General features: G+C 36.0%; 1 protein-coding gene across 5 annotated transcripts in view; it reads right to left on the bottom strand.

Annotated features, from left to right (window-relative positions):
• LOC5566288 (RNA-binding protein Musashi homolog Rbp6) overlaps positions 1-18,013 on the bottom strand; it is a 1,418,593-nt gene that overhangs the window by 323,742 nt on the left and 1,076,838 nt on the right. For all 5 annotated transcript variants that reach the window (XM_021840840.1, XM_021840841.1, XM_021840842.1 and 2 more), the window contains one exon: positions 13,671-13,719. In XM_021840840.1, coding sequence (XP_021696532.1) covers positions 13,671-13,719 — 49 coding nt within the window. The remainder of the gene's footprint in view (positions 1-13,670; positions 13,720-18,013) is intronic.

Raw genomic sequence — 18,013 nt, 5'->3', positions numbered from 1 at the left:
ATATTGAACAAAATTAGAAAAAAAAATTGAACAAAATTTGAACAAAATTTGGTAAAAACTTGAATCAGAAGGCAAAACAAAAAGTTTGATGAAAAAGTTTTGGCAAAATTCGAAAAGAATTTGATCGAAAAAATTGAACAAAATTTGGAGAAAGCTTGAACAGAATGCGAAAAAAAAGTTTGAGCGAAATTTTTGAATTAAATATGTACAAAATTTTTGGTTGAACAAAGTTTGAATAAAATTAGAACATAATTTGAACAAAAGCAGCAATTGTAAATATTTTGAACTAAATTTGAATAAAATTTGTATTAAATTAAAACAAAATTCGATCAATATATTTGGTTGGACAAAATTTGAACAGAATTTGAACAAAAGCAGCATGTGTAAAAAATTTGAACTAAATTTGAATAATTTTTTTTGTAATATTCAAACTAAATTCGAACAATATATTTGGTTTAACAAAATTTCAACAGAATTTGAACAAAATTTTAAGAAAATAAACAACTTTTGAACAACAAAATTTGAAACATAAACTTATCTTCCTGCTTCAGATAGACCCTATCGCTCCTCCAGGGAGATTCATCAATAATTTGTTTATTTGCTGCGGACGGCTGATGTTTCTAAGCCCTCGTTTGTGTGTCCTGATTCGGTTTTTTTTTTGTTGCTCCCTGCCACCCGAAAGGACTTGAATATTTTGTTATGTTTTCAGATTTACTGGTTTTATTTCGACAAACTGTCTGCCATCACCACACCGAAAAACGGGTGTACACTATTTTCAATTCATTTATTTGAATTTTTCTGCGCTTGGAATGTTGGTGTTGGAGGAAAAAAATACTGAATGCACCAACTGCAGCATTCTAAGGTTGCATCGCTGGTAGCATTCGGGGTGAAATATTTTCGCGGAGCGTGGCACATGTAACCGTTTTTATGAGCTTGAAAGCAATAAATTTCGAAACAAAATCTAACCGAAACCGAATCGCCTAACAAAGAGGATTATATTTAATTGAATTTAAGCCCTCGTTTTCATACCCAGAGTAGAAAAAAAAATTGGGATACCTCCATCCGGAGATGAAAATTGAATTTCCCACATGGTTTCAGTATTAATGAGATCCCACAGGACACGATTCGAGGACGAACATCAAGCTTACAGCAGAAGCAGCAGTCAATAACGCCTGTGGTGAAGAAAACCACAAAACCAGGTAGCAGTCTTAACGAGACAGACAAACAAGTATTTCCCAGCACTGGGATCGGGCATCCAAATGCCAATAAACTTATCCCATCGTATCGAACGTTTGGGAGCGTTGAAAATGGCCTAACTGCTTCTGTTTTGCATAAAAATTGTATTCATTCTGTTGAAATTTTCACGAAATCCCATCTACAAGTAGTTTAAATCTCTTGAAGAAAATTTCACATTGAATACGCCTTTTTGCAAAATCTCTCTCGATTTATTTCCATCAGGGCTATAGTGACGCAGTATGTGTATGTATCTCCTTGTGACGTACGTATGTTTAGATATGCAAAGTTTCGTTCTACTCGGATTGAAACAAAAGTCCTTCGGTTTCCGATTTATCCGGCTCCACAGTAGGAAAATTAGGAACACATCCCCAGGACGACAAAACAGGTAGGTGGTCTCCACCCGCATACTGCTTTCAATGCAAAATGCATTGGACGGTTGATTGAACGGACGGGAATTCTCTACCGTCTACTCGTCAGAGAGTTGTTTCTTACCGTATTTATGGAGACGGACTCTTACGGAGAAAAAGACACAACACGACATGTGCGATTGGTTTTCTAATGAAGATGAAATTCCCTGAAGATTTAGTAGAATGTTTGCAGTCAACGCTGTGAGGTGTTCTTTTTGATTTATATGTGGAATGTTTTTACGAGTTTATTATTGTACAGTACACAATCAAAATTGAAACAATTAATTTTCTTTATTTTTTTGTTCTTACTGATTATAGGATAAGTAGACGCTACTACAGGATTTTTGACCGGTTTAAAAATTTTATCAACTTTTGCATTTATTCATTTGTTAGGACAATATGGCAACTGAAAATATTTGTTTTATCACTCATTAATTAAAATCCTGCCGTAGAAATTGCTTTGCGAATTATTCCATGAGCCATGTTGTACATTGAAGTTACCAATGACAAAAAATGTTGTTTTATTGCGAGTCAATTTTCGTTGAAGTTTGACGCAAATTTACTAGCTGCCCAGAGCATTCAAGATGCCAATAAACAGCTATGAAAGTATATTTACCAAACTGTGTTTCAACTGAAACACCCAAGGTTTCAAAAACTTTGGTTGTAAATGACGAAAAAAGTTGATGTTGTATACGCCTATGAATTATGATTGCAACTCCAACACATGCGCCATCGAGTCGATCATTACGATAAACAAAAAAATTTGGATCTCTTCTGAGTTTTGATCCAGGCTTCAAATTAGTTTCATTAATAATTGCTATATGTATATTATAAACTGTTAGATAATCAAAAAGTTCATCTTCTTTACCATTCAAAGAACGAGCATTGCAATTCAAAATATTTTAAACATTATTTGGATCCATGAGAGAAACGTAATCCTTTAACAATTTTATTAGTTAATTTGTTACCGACTTGGCCTGCTTCAACCATGGTGATTCAATTGTTCAGTAAGAGAATCAAAATCAGAGGGAGATATGTAATTAGAAGTTGGTGCACACCACAAAATTTAGGATCTTAACAAGTCTTAGGACTATTATTGATTACTTTGCAATTATAGCTTTTTTAAGTTTGTATATGACAATTCCTCTCAAATTTTTATATAAAACAACCATCGCTACTTGGCCAGATTCCATCGATACAAAAAATCACTCAAGGTGAGAATGGAATGTTCCTCTCAACGTGCCGGAACAGTATTCCATCGTCGTGCACAACAACCCGCCATTATTATTTCGCAATCAAGCCCCTTTCTAATGAACGACGGAAGCCTACACGTGAAGCCTTTGCCACCAGGTAATTCATCTGATCTGGAACATTTCCTCTGAACAGAACGCACAGACATTGCCGCAAGATATCTCTTTCGTCAGAACACCATCCGTTCCCAATGCCTTTCCATTGAACAAGGATTCTTTGGAATTTCATCTAGACATTCATCCATCCTTCCATCCATCAATCCGTCTATCAATCAATTGGTTCGCTTCGTTCTAAGCCTGCCGCAAGCTCGCTTCGTTTTGTCCCGTCTGCACCAAACGCCGTCGATTCGTCGATACGTCTTCTAGCCATTCATGGGACCAAATTTACATACACCTGGCTTGGCGTCGCCATCTGTTCCCGGGAAGGATCACTCACTGTGAGTCTAACCAGTGCCAAAATTGAGTTTTTAATTTACGCCCTCTTGCCGCCTTTTTTGGAAAGACAGCTTCGACTACGACGATGACGGACAGATGAACTCTCGGAAAGCAGACGGTGCTGTCTGACGTTCCTCTTTGGTTGCCTTTAGCCGAAATCTATGATTAAAAGAGTGACACTCTGCTATGGCACTCAAGGCAAAGGTTCTCCCGAACGGTCATCGAATCGAAGCAAGATTTATGCGACGAGATGTGGAGACTTTGGAGCATTTCCAGCTAAGAACGCAAATAGAATTGACAATTTCAGACTTACTTTTTCTATCTGATACTTTCCGCAAGTATAAGCAGCAATCCAATATGATATTGTCCATGTATATTTAATTCAATTCTCAACATATCAATATTTTTTGGCTGTATTCAACATTTTTGAATACATACAAACAGAGTTGAGCGCTAATTGAATCTGCATGATTATTAAATTATTAGCCTCATCACGCGGGGTACAGATCTGCAAATTTTATGTAAAATTGTTGAAAAAAAAACCCTCTTGCTCACGGGGGATTTGAACCCACGGCCAAGCCAAACCAGACCCATCTTTATGAGTTAGGCTGCGATACCATCCTTGACAGCGGCTTTGATGTTCTTGAGCTGTTGAATGGCATCTTTATCTTTATCTCTTTATCCCCATCGTTCATAATTCAGGTGTTCATCGTAATGCCGTTTCCACCTTTCAATCACCTCACGTCCGTTTGTCAAGATGCTACCATCTTTGAACATTCCAGATTTTGGTACACATTTTGAAAAAGTGCTACCAAGAAAGAGGATTTTTATGACTGGAAAATTTGTAACTCAAAAATGGCTCGGAAGTGGCAGGATGTGTGGCTACAGAACGGCCCTACTCCTGAGTTCCAACTCATCGAGCATCGGATGATATGTGATCGAGATCGCCATGAAGGCCTAATAGCGTTCACACAGATCCACAGAACCAATTCACGGTTACTCGGAATGTAGAAACTTCCATTTCACAATCGAATAACTTTAAGCGAATTTATATTTTTTGAATGTTTTTTGGAAATTACTGATTTTGTTAACAGAAGTGGCAGTAATAGTGTGGCAAGGTACTGCTGACTCTGGTTAGATAGATTGGTGACACAATTCTAACTTATACTAACTCAACTAGAGTTTGACCAACTATCGTAAAACTAAACATTACATATATTCCATTCACTCCAATTGCGAGGTATATGTAAAGTTTAGTTTCAAGGTGGTTGTTCAAACTTCCACTCGGCTGGTGAGACGTGAAACGATTCGATTTTCAGGTTTATTTGAAAATTATACAAGCGTCAACAATGAAAGCAATTGAATTTGCATTCTTAATATATTCCAATTGAATCACTCTTAAAGTAACAGAGAACAGGCAAGGCTGGATACACTATTAAATTAAATTTATCCTCAAATCAAATCGATATGCAGATTAGAATAAGTTGCACTACGCTTTTAACCCTTTGGGTTTAATCTGGATAACTTATAGTGGGTTACATGCATGGCCTGTTTCGCTACTAACCACATAGTAACGCAAATGCACTAGCGCCTATGCACAAAAAATCACTTAAAGGTAACGTGAAAAATATTCGGTAGTTGATATTTTTTAATTTTTTTCTGGAACTTTTTTAATTTCCATGTAACTTGCGGAAAATCAATTTGAAATTATTTCAATTCCACCAGGCTCTTCCTCTGTGATAAGTTGATTGCATAAAAATATAAAATGTACACATTTTTGTATTGCACGTTAAATTAGACCCAGGCATTTGTAGGTTATGAAAAATTACAATTTATCAAAATACAAAAATGTTTCGAAGGTCGTATGGAACTTTCCTAGTATGGGAGTTATGGCTAAAGGTTTAAGCAAAAAATAAAATCATTTGATTTCCGAGCTAAGAAAAATTACACATAATTCCAGAAGGGATCCCGTCTAAAGGCGGGGTTGGGTAATAGAGGGTTAAAAGAAAAGATTAATTTGTTAAAAGTAAGATTTTGGAATGTTTAGTGGAAAAATGACTGTAAGTAAAATGTTTGGTTTCTACACATATATTTTGAATGGTTGTACAGGCAAACCGGATGAAAGTAAAGGGTTTCTGGTAGTTTTTTTTTTTAATTTTGAGTGCAATAGAAAATTCAAAGTTTTGCTCAAACATGCTCACTATAATCGTACAGTCGACTCTCCATAGCTCGATATTCAAGGGACCATCGACTTATAGAATTATCGAGTTATAGAACATACCGAGACAAAAAAAATCCAAAAATGAAAGTATTAAATTTCTGTGTTTCCAATACTTTTATGGTCACTTTTGAAAGAAAGCAATATTATTTTGTTGATAGCATTTTGAAAAATTATATTTGGAAACTTTTTTTCCAAATAGTCGAAAAATCACATATTTTTACTGAAAATCAAAATTAATATTTTCATGTTTTTTTACTCTTACTTAACTGGTTAAAGACTTTATTCACTTTCAAACAAGAATTAGTTCAAGTTTCACCTCATAAGAAGGATTTAAAAATAAATATCGAGTTATGGAGGGAAATTTTCCTCTCACGTGACATCGACTAATGGAGATATCGAGTTATAGAAATATCGACTTCTGGAGAGCACGGTGTATGGGAATTTGAAGGGATCGAAAAATCCATCGAGTTATAGAGTATATCGAGTTATAGAACATCGAGTTGCGGAGAGTCGACTGTATAATACAGTGTAAGCCGAAAAAAATACATGTTATCGCTTTCAAATTTGATTAAAATGCAAACAAGCTACAAAACTCGAATTTCGTGAAGTTTTTAATTAAAATAAATTTTGAGTGTTATCAAGAATTTCTATTATCACTCAAAATTGTTCTCCGGACTGCTGCAATCGAATTTATGTCGAAATAAACGACATTCCATTCCCAAGTAACCGGTTCAGTGGCTCAGCGTCTTGCAAAAGAAGAGCGAACGGAAAAAGAGCGGCTCGCTCCCTGTTGCGCGACATGCGTCCCCAGAAACTCACGTTACAATCGGCCGTTGTCCCCTACCCGAACCAAAAGGAAGAAGCAAAAAAAATGTGCTTGTCATTCAAGTGGGCACTTTTTCTCTCTATCTTACATCTTCCTGTGTGCAAGTGGGCGGGGCAAATTTGTCTGTTTATGCTGAGAGCGCATAGAGCACGGTGTAGCAGAAAACTATGCTTGCATGTGTGGCGTGTCAAGCGTGATATAGTCGAGAAACGAACGAAGGAGAAAAGGAGAAAAGAATCGGTTTATTCTTTTTCCGGGTCACTATTTGATCCGTGCTGATCAAATGACTAGACTTTTGCCAAAAAAAGCCACGAATCACTCGTTCTTTTGAGTGATTCGGATCTTTTGGACGGCTCCGATTTTTTTTGCCCATCTCTAGCTCGGAGTCAAACAGTTCAAAAAATATATATTTCTTAGCTCTTTTCAATAACATAAATTTGAAGGGTGATCAAAAATGTATATTCCTCCCAAGCATGATCACTGCACTTATACAAGAAATTTTAAATCGAACAAATAGAGAAATCATAAAGTAGATTGGAGTACCTTGTACCTTTTAATTTATCACTATTTGCTTATCTTTGACAGATACGCGTATTTCGACTACCACTTGCAGTCTTCTTCAGTGCCAGTTACTCGTATCCACTCCACTGACACTGAAGAAGACTGCAAGTGGTATTCGAAATACGCGTATCTGTCAAAGATAAGCATTTAGGGCGGAATTAAAAAGTACAAGGTACTCCAATCGACTTTTTAGTTTCTCTAATGAGATTCTGCTCGGAGGATTCGAAGAGATTGAGAAAGTGTTACAAATTATTTCAATCAACAACATTTTACAAAGAAGAGTTTAATAAGGTGTTATTATGAAGAGATTAAAATGATCTAGGTCAGCTATAAGTGATCTAGATCAAAACCAAAGCGATCAAAATGTAGTGCAACTTATTGCAAAACACTTTGTCGAAAATATCAAACCTGTAGCATGCATATTCAAAGCAATAGAGATTATAGAAGTTGCAATAAGCGACCTTTTAAAATTTGCCTCGTTTGGAATGCTCGAAATATTTTTTAAAAACACATGTTTTTTTTCCATTTATTATTCGAATCTGAAAAATTTAAAATAATAACTTTTTCGATAAGATTTGACTGGATTCTCATGCAGTTCCAGTTAACAAAAAACATGTATTGGTTCAATTGCTCTACAGTAAATTTGAACATCCCTAGGGACAGTTTTTTCAAACCTTACACAGCTAGAGGACTTGAGAAACCTGAAAGAAATTTAAAATCTGTTGAACCATCTCTGAGATATAGCCGCACAAAAACATTTAGATGTTTTCGATTCCGCTCCTAGTTATAAAATCACTATATACTACATTTACAACAGCAATTGTTTCAAAAACCGGGCATGCTATGACATTTTCGAAAACGGCAATAGATTCAGCAATTATTAGTGTTTTGGTGCTTGAGACAAATAAATTTTCAACTGTGTCATTTGCTCCAAAATTCTTTTAATGCGATTGATCTTAAAATCAATTTGGCAAAACATAATCAAACATAATAATCAATCGTTGAACTGTGCTAGATAACATGTAGGGGGACATGGGGCAAGAAGGACACCCGGGCAGGGATTGAATCCTGAGAAAATTGAGAGAATCTCTCACGTATCGCTCTTTGTAACTATCATAACATGCTGCACATTATGAGAGACTGTTTATCGTATACTGCTACAAGTTTGATCAGATTGGGGGGATAGTAGTGCATGATAAAACCCCTCTAAACATGCTCCAAGCCTGGGGGACACTGTTGTTATTGGAAGTTCGTGGATTGTTTATCGTGCCAGTAAAGAAAAACACCTATCCCCAACGGTAAACAAGCGAGAAAAATGGATTTTATCATCGCTCTCTCGTTGGGGCTCTCGCTCGCTGCTTCCATTTATCAGACTTGTTACACCTTGCGATACAATGACGATCGTGGACCGCAACAGATGGGATGTTTTTCTTTGCTTGCTTTGATCGTGCTTCATTCTCAAATGAGAGCGAATTCTGCAACGCCTGCACCCGGGGCAAAAGTGCCACCTCTAATTTCACGTAGTTCAAATCAATATTTTGATGTTTAACGCAGGATAAGTATAAATTGAGTACTAATTGAGGGTTGTGTAAATATTACAGTTAAAAATGTTTAGTACAAAAAATTAGAAAAATGTCTTTAACTCACCAACGCAAAATATGCGAAATATTATAAGAATGTAAGACTGGAAAACAAGGTTTGACTCCCAATTAATACAAAGCATATTGATTTTTCCGCACAGTATTGATGATTTTCAATTATCTAATATAGCTGTTAGTAATTTTTTTCGAAAAAGTCCTTTTGACATTAAATTTTACATATATAATAACAGTATGTCTTATGGGGCAAGAGGGACACCGCAACTTTCTCATATAAGGACTGTTCATTTTATAAAGTGGACACTTTGTTTATGCTATATCTTTTTTATTTATTGATAAAATCGTAATCGGTTTTCTGTGTATCGTTGACCTATTATTCTAAAATGCTATAAAAATATAAAATCTTTGAAAATGCTTTTGGTTGAAGAGCTAAATAGTTTTTCCAAAAACTCTTAAAAAAAGCTGTCCGTCAAAGTTTAACATTATTTTTCGCAAAACAAAAATCCTTATTTTTATGAACAACTTGTATGTTTGTATCCTTTACTATTCTACTAAAGGTAAAGCTTTGAAAATATCAATTATATTCCACCATTCTATGACATTAGGTAACTTTAGTGATTTACCCATTTATGGCCAAATTTGCTGATACACCATCCTTTCACTCCCAGCAAAAGAGAACAGTAAAAAGCGTGTTCAAAATTAGTTTGGATTACTAAAGAAACTATATTAGTATAAACGAAAGCTAAATCGTGAGATTAAACTACAGTCTTAAGTATAAATTTTACTATTTATGGTAGTTCTACTAAAAAGTCTCATACTTTTAAAATCATGTACGCATATTTATCGATCTACAGCAAATTGTAAACAGTTTTCTCCAAATTTTTCAATTGGTAATCTCAGAATAACATATTATAAAAATAATATGTGGGAAATAAAATCGATTTCATTGCAGCAGTGTTGCCAATTTTGATGATTGTCAATGTACTTTGATAGGTCTTTTAAGAATAAAGCAATTGTGTTTCTGTTGTGCTTTGAATGTGACGTGGGGACTTACTAAGTAACTCTATGAAGGCTTAAGTTATTTTTCATATTAATACTATACTAGGACTTCCGTCAGGACGTACTTTTACACAAAAAATTCTCTTACAATTCTCTTCAAATTTAAAAGAAAATCTTTAAACATATACGGGAAAATTGATTTTATTATATCTTTAAAATTGTTGCTCCAAAAGCAATTTTTCCATCAGGCTTCTGATTGATGATGCTTTCGAAGAACAAGCCTTTTATGAAAATAGAAAATATAAATTATCGAATTTTCCAGCCAATTTCTTACAATTATTGATTTTGATAACTTCAAAAAATCGACCGATCTAATCGTTGTTCCATATTCGTGTGAAATTTAATTATTTTGGAGAATTTTTATTATCACAACATTGTACAACACTAGTCGAACGATGTGCAAAAAACCGATTGAAATTTCATTGATTAATAAGAAACATACAGCATGCACAAGGTGTCCACTTTATAAAATGAACAGTCCTTATATTGTTTTGATGGTTCTGCTACTTTTCCCCAACTGTCGTATCTCCGAATGACGTTTCTACGGACGCTAATTTCCCAAACATCCCGTTTCCCAGAAAAGTTTTTAGCGCACATAACACTGCGGAACACGTTTTTGTCTCAAGCACCAAAATATAGCTATTTACCTAATTTAGGGCTGGTCCATCCATTGCCGTTTTAAAAAATATCATAGTTTTTGAGATATCGGCTGATGAAAATGCATAGGTAGTGCTTCGTGAAGCCCAAGCAGGACAGTTCGGTTTTGCGTCGTCGGATAGATTTTGCTCACGGTTTCGCGCGTGTTTTCGTCTCCGAAGATATTTTTTTTTCTGTTTTGGAGCGTCTTGCTAGGTGGGTATTTGGGAAGGCACAAGCAAGACGGTTTGTTTTCGGGACGCCAAGAAGTTTTGCTGTCAGTGTCAGTTTTGTGTTCAGTCGAGAATGGATTACCAACTGATGAGTTCGTTTCATGCTTGTGATAACACATATTTTCTTGAAAGCGTAACTTTTAAGTAATATTAAAACAAACTTTGTATGGTTCGTCACTATAAGTGTCGGCATTATACTTTTTTCTTATTCAATTTCAATATACATATATTTTTCTCTTTTTGACATTATAAAAAATTATCTTTTGAATTGTTTGACATTGTGAATGTTGACGTATTTTTTTAAAACTTCTACCATATCGAGACAAAATGCACAATAATACTCATATGTAATTTTCAAACAAACTATGTATAGTTCGTCACTACAAGTGTCGGCATTATTCCTGTTTCATATAATGTAAAATATATACATGTAATTTTCAGTTTTCGTCATTGATAAAAACATCTTTTGAATTGTTCGACATTATAGATGTTGACGTATTTTTGATAGCTTCTACCAAAAACTTCTCGAGACAAAAATACAAAACTAGCTTTAAATATAAGTCGTATATTTCCCCCTTGTCCATGGATCGCATCATCGACCAGAGGTGACTCCCAGATCTTTTCCTCCCTCACTAATAAACACCTTTCCCGTGGTGATTGTGGAGATGCAGAGGTATTCTCGGTCTCTAGAAGCAACAATCATTACACCCTAACATTCCTTCCCCATCCCAACTGACTGTAAGGACTCGGCCGGCACCGTTATTGATCAATAATATAAGATCTGCTAAAATTGCACTTCGAGAGTAAGCGGAAACTCCCATCCCTTATTCATTTGGATCGTAGTGCAATTCTTACCGGTTTCGATCAATCACGGAGTAGCAACATGTACAGTCAGTCTATGCTATGCTATGCTATGCTATATCGGCTGATGAAAATGCATAATTTGACTATTTCAGCCAATTTGTATGCAAGTTTGTACGCTCGTATGGCAATTTATTTGCTAAATTTGCCACAGAATTCAAACTTCATGTGTTTAACAATACTTATCAACAAAGTTCATAACATTTTGGATGCTCAAAAGTTGATTTTTTATGGTTTAGAAAAGTATTGTCTTTTTCCATATAAGAAAAATTTTGTATGAAGAATGCAAGCAGGTTAGCAAAAAATCGATTTAAGCTAAATTTAATCATGAATTTTCAACCACATTATATCTGATATGAAAGTTGAAGTCCTGTTTTGCATGCGTGCTGGATATTGGAGCTATTGCAAGCTATGAATGTCAAAAATTGTAGTGATATTAGAGAGCATTGCTGACGGGTCTGGTGGTCACTGGGACAGAACCTCCTCTCAGATAAGTGTTTAATGAGGACGTAGAGCTTTCTTTGCCAAGGTTGTCGTATTCGCATTCGTATACCGTGTAGCAGGTACGATGATACTCTATGCCCAGGGAAATCAAGGAAATTTCCATTACGAAAATATCCTGAACAGAATGGAAATCGAACCCAGACACCTTCAGCATGGCTTTGCTTTGTAGCCGCGGGCTCTAACCACTCGGCTAAGGAAGGCCCGTTTTAGAATTACAAATTTTCAAATAATGAAAAATTTCATGTTTGATAGGCCCTTTCCGAAACGCAGTACATGTTATTTACCATTGATGGGAAATGTCCCATCGCATAGTTTTCAATGGATGCAAAAAATTCATTCAAGTCGAAAAAGATAGCGTCTTCACGATTTGCGTTCCGAGCTGGAAATGCTCTTTGTGCTTTGACTCGCCGGATGGTGATGGCTCTTTTGAGGGTATACACTTTACGACACTTGGAAATGTCAGCGCCATCATCGCTTTCGCCATGCTTGAGTCCGTCTGATGATGATTGATCGTTGAATGCAATTGTGAATGAAAATTTCGGCAACGCAGTCGAAATTTTGCGATAATAATCGAAACTTCAGCTCCCATCCAAATGGGAGACATTCAAACCAATTGAACCGAAATCGAATTAAGTGGTCGCATTTAGCCAGGAAGTTCCTATCTTAATGCACCATCATCAATTGTGCCGGAGGGGGGGGGGATGTTTGTGTCCGTTCATGTAAATGTAAATAATCTGACTTGCCCCCATCGAAAACCAAAGGACAAAACTCGGTAAGCCCGAAAACCACTTGCTCCAGCTCACCGGAATCCGGAATGCGTCGTTGTTTGTCCGGAAAGTTAGTCCCCACACTGTAATGGGGTTACCGACACAAACACAAAGCGCCGCCGTTTGCTTCGTCTGGCAGGCATCGTTTAATGTAGTAATGATAGTCTAATCTAAATAAAATCTCCAATTTAGGAATTAATATATTATTCCTATTGTGTGTATGTGCAAGGGTCGGCGGTCGGGAAAGTTTCTAGCCACATGTAAGCGTAGGTCCAAACCAAATAGAGGAACTAGAGTTCATGTGGAATTTCGGTAGGCGGTACACATTGTTCTTCCAATAATGGTTTTGTTCCAGTAAAGTGGGTACATGTGCTCAACTGTTACGGTGTGTTCGGTCAGAGATGTGGGATCAGGACAGGAAGCCTTATATATGAATGTTATGAATTTAACCAGAACAGTTTTTTAGCGTTGCATGGATATTTGTCGATAAAGATTTTTGATATTCAGTAATGTTTGGCATAAGAACAGTTATATCAAATCAAAATAAAGCTTGAGGGTTGGTATTTTCGACACAATAAGTATAAGCTGAACACAATCGGAATAAGTTTGCTCGCTTCAGTTTTAATCTAGATAAAATGTAACTATTTCAGATAAGTTTTATCTTTTAATACTAACGTCCTAGTTAAAAATCTTCTGCAAATTTGTTTAATTAACAAATTGCTCTATTGATAAGTGAACATGTTTGAGCAAGTGTATGAAACTATTCTTTCAGCCTCTGGTATAACTCAGAGTGTCATTTCTTTAAACTAGCCCATCGTCCAACGGCAGATGTCTTCAACGCAATTGCATTCAATCCCATCATTCCGTCCATACCATGACGTGACGGATCCCCCACCAAAGGAATAAGCAAACTTCGGTAAGCCCTTAGACCAACGAACGGGATAACCGTACTTTGGTTTTAAGAATTAAGACTTCTCCAAGTTGACACGTAACCATCCCGCAGGGAACGCAAAAAAAAAGAAAGAAGCATTACACCTTCCATCCAAAAGTCGTATCGTCCGGATAGCCACACTCACCTCTGTGTCGGTTGGTTTGTTTGTCGAACATCAGCATAGCATCCTCAATCTGGAAAGAAAAAAGCGGAGAGAAGAAGAAAGAACTCAGTTAAACAAACGGAAGAACCGCAAGTTATCCGCTGCTAAGAACTAGATACAGCTATGGCAAGAACATGAGGGTCAACGGTCAGGGAGTACGAGTTGTGCGATGTTTGTGTTGTTACTTTTCGTGTCGGACAGCGCCGGGGACAAGGGAGCTTAAGAAGTACTCCCCTTCCCATCAACCGGAAGGAACCAACTCGGGAAAGACGTCCAATGCAGGTAAGGATTCCATAAATTTTCCACAAATTCAACTTTTTTGCAGAGCTGGCTAGCATGCGGGTTGGCTTCGTCGGGAAGTGAAGCAAAACGCTTGAGCCGAGATTTTCTTCCTGCTGCCTGGTCATCGTGTAAGATTTTTAAGACGCAACTACTCACCAGAAACGGTGCTAAGAATGGAGCAAAGTTTTCCACATTTTACACCCGCACCGAGAACCGAGGCAGAAAACATAGCTGGGCAGAAGCGAGTGACCGAACGGAGTCAGGCAGTCCCGCAAGCTTGCCCGGGTGCAATAGTTCTGACATATTCTCGCTTCTTTATTGCCAAGTTCGGGATTATGAACTTTAAGTCTACCACAGTCGCGTTTGCAGAAGCAGCAGCAGCAGAATCAACGGTCGGTAGTGTAAGGGTATGTGATATTGCGAATTATTCCGTCAACACGAACATTCACAGAAACAACTTTTTTTTCGTTTTTATTTCGTTCCAGTGAATTGATTTCAGCAGAATTTCATAGCAATTCACGAAACAAACCTGATTTTTGAGACTGTTTAGGGGAGGTTTATCAGTATTCGTCACCCTAGGGAAAAATGTTTCTATTCAGCTTTTTACGATCACCAATGGCTGCTGCAAATAGCCTGGCTTTCTGGTACGGATCGAACGATATGACGTTTGCCTTAGGACCACTCAATAGAAACTATCCAAGCCAATTGTCAAATAACCCGATCCCTACCAGAAAGTGAGCCTGCTTGCGGTAGCCATTGGCGGTAAAAAAAAACTGGATAAAGTAATCTAAAGACCTTTTATCACTGTCAATACATAGATGGCCCGATTTTGTTTCTTTGGGTTCTCTTCAAAAAATAACTGATTTATCAATGTTCATTTATTCCTATATTGAGCATATCGATAGAAACTTTAACAGGACTTCAAAAGTTTTCAGAACAATTCAATAATTGGACGGTGAGAACGAATTTTTTAACAAAAGTAATTTGGTGAATGCTTTCGACTGTGATGACTAATTTCTTTCTAAAGTTTTATCGGCTCTATCAGTCTTAATGTAGCTAAAACGACTTTTGCTTCTACTTCTCCGACGTTTCGGCGTATATTTCGCCTATAAACCCTTGAAGAAGGCGAAATATACGCCGAAACGTCGGAGAAGTAGAAGCAAAAGTCGTTTTAGCTGCATTAAGACTGATAGAGTCGATAAAACTTTAAAAAGAAATAACGGAAGTGACACAATCGGGTCTGTACTGTATGTTAAACAAAAGCTCCCAATCTATGTTAAGCAGGAAAAATATAAGAACTGGTCAGAAACTTTGTTTTCATATCAAAAATCGGGGATCACATGCCCAAGTATTCGCCAAAACTTTAATTAAGGGTGGCGAGTTCAGGGCCAAATGACCCTCAAACTATGGCGAAATAATGTACAAAGCAGCGAAAATTTCAAACAAAATTTTTTATTTGCTTTATTTTTTGACCAATTTTGAGGTTTTTTAATATATTTCTGTATAATTTAAAAGTGATTTGACGAACACTAGAGACTTCTGCCTATTTGCGTAGAATAACGGTATGTAATCCGGGGTAGCGAATACTGATACTATGGCGAGTACCAGCACACCTTCCCTGATCATTTCATCTACTGGCATAGATTTACAGGATCAGTGGTCTATTATTTCGATTACCTCTTCTGCTTACCATTCATTTCCTGAAGGTGATAAGTTCAATCTCAAGTCCCATTCCTTAAAAAAAGACCTAAACATTAGCCTGTAAATTCCCAGAATGATCTCGTTTTGCTAAAATTGCTTGAATTGCTATAATTTTGAAAGTTTTCAATGTATCTACTTTTTTTAAATCAAGCGGATAAGTTGTGCAAATAAGTGCATGATGCCATCCCTCTCTACATCTCCCCCTTTTCTGACCTACTAGTCATGAGTGGTTAAAGTTAATAATAGATAAGCAATACATTACTTATCATATGACAATGCACTTGCTAGTTTGTACCTTAAACCCTGAACAGATGAAAAATATATAAGGAGTTTGCAAAATTCCAACAATTTTAGTTTTTCACAGTCCTTAGCAAGGTAAGCTTGAACAATAAATTCGAAGCTATTCACAAAACCCTCAGAAACAACTTGAATTCTATTGGGATACTTTTTGGATATTCTAGAGGCCAATGACCCAAGCCATATCTAAGATGACAAAAATATTTGCGCCTAAACCGTCATGGACGTCTTCTTAATAGTGTCACTTTAAACAGAAAAAAAGCTTCCTAATAGTGTCGTGGCTGTTCTAAAATATTGTAGAACAATGTAGGTCTAAATGCATCAACAAAAAAATTTATATTCCTAACTCATAAACCATCCGGGTCACCCTAATTTCACATAGCTGCAAAAAATGTCTAAAATATATGAAGAAATTTTCCCAAAGACATCATAATCACATATAACTGACGGTTTAGACGCATTTTTTTTTTGTTTTCCTGGATAGGGCTTTGAGACCATGTGCAGTGGTTCACAACCATATGGAAACTGCTAACTCAAGTTTTGCAAACACCTGGTACCGTAAATTCGGGTGAAATTGATCAGTAGGGTGAAATTGATCACTGTGTCACTCGATTTTATTTCTTCCTAATGGAGCACAAATATCAATGTAACCTACAGTAAATGAACTTTGTTTTTCGTTAGTATGTCCAAATTGTGTGTTGTGAAGTTTTTTGCGTTCAAAAATGTTTATTTCTGTGAAAATAATGTAAAATTTCAAAAGCTTGTACGGTGCAGTGTTGACATCAAAAAACTTCTAGTTCTAGACAAGGATTTGGACATGGTATAATCCTGAAAGTTTGTAAGGATACTTAAGATATATTCCCAAACTAGATTTCATAACCAAAACTCGTACCAATTCGTTGATTTGGTTGAAATAATTGAATTTCTGTTATATATCAGGAAATTCCTTAGGAAATTGCATACATTTAGGCGTTTTCTGCGTTATTCTTGAAATTTAAACATTCATTATTTCTATAAATATTGTATTGTTAAGAATTTGGCAAGCATTTTCGGATTCAGGGAGCTTAAATTTATTATGTAAAGTTGTTTTGAAAACTAACAATAATGGCATTGATAAGTGATCAATTTCACCCCGAAATGAGATCTCCCGATTTTTTATTTTAGACATATTTTTTAGCACTAAAATATCATTTGTTAGAAAATTTCGGTACTTGAGTCAATGAGGCTCACCTTCATACTTGTTTTCCTGCATTCATTTGTTTGGCATTGTCAACATTATAGAAATCAGACAAGAAAAACCGTGAAAAGTGATCAATTTCACCCGAAATTACGGTACTCAATATTTATTGAAACAAAGGAATCAAGACTCCACATCTTGATATTGAAAGGACTATCGAGATCGAGACCAAGAAAAAAAAGAAGATTTTTTCTAAATGGTAAACCACTCCCTTACCATGAATATTCGGAACATGAAGATAGGATTATAAACAAGCAATTATCAGTTCATGTTCTTAAATTGTTTTGAATTACTTTACTTTACTAGTGTAGTACCTTTTGATAATAAGAATATCGACATTCGGGTTGAAAATTGGAGTTAAAAATCAGCAAGAACACATCCAGATATGATCAAATTTAACTAAATCAATTCATCCCATCATCGTATAACAAATATCATTCAATATTGTCTCATAAATTCGGTAAGAATCCATCAAAAAAAAAAAAGGGAGCAAGATTATTTTTTTTTATTTTTTTTAATTATTCTGGTGTTTTTTTTGTTATTTGGGAAGTTCACAGAGAAATTATTGTAAAAACCTAGTGTGTGATTCCTGATTGAATTTCAACCAAAAATCTTGGAGAAATTCATTTGGAATTTCTAGAAGTTACAATCGAATTGATGCGGATGTTTCTCCAGTCCTTTGTTTATATAGTCCTTCAGAGTTTTTTCGATAATACTTATCTCAGGTCTCCCACTCCAGCAATTTCTCAAGATAAGAATGCTATAAGAAACAATTCTCTTAGAAGTTCCTACGCTGTTACCTACTGTT

The sequence above is a fragment of the Aedes aegypti genome, chromosome 2, assembly GCF_002204515.2.
Source record: "Aedes aegypti strain LVP_AGWG chromosome 2, AaegL5.0 Primary Assembly, whole genome shotgun sequence".
Taxonomy (NCBI): domain Eukaryota; kingdom Metazoa; phylum Arthropoda; class Insecta; order Diptera; family Culicidae; genus Aedes; species Aedes aegypti.
The sequence above is the reverse complement of the archived record's forward strand: the minus strand, read 5'-3'. Positions and strand labels throughout refer to the sequence as shown.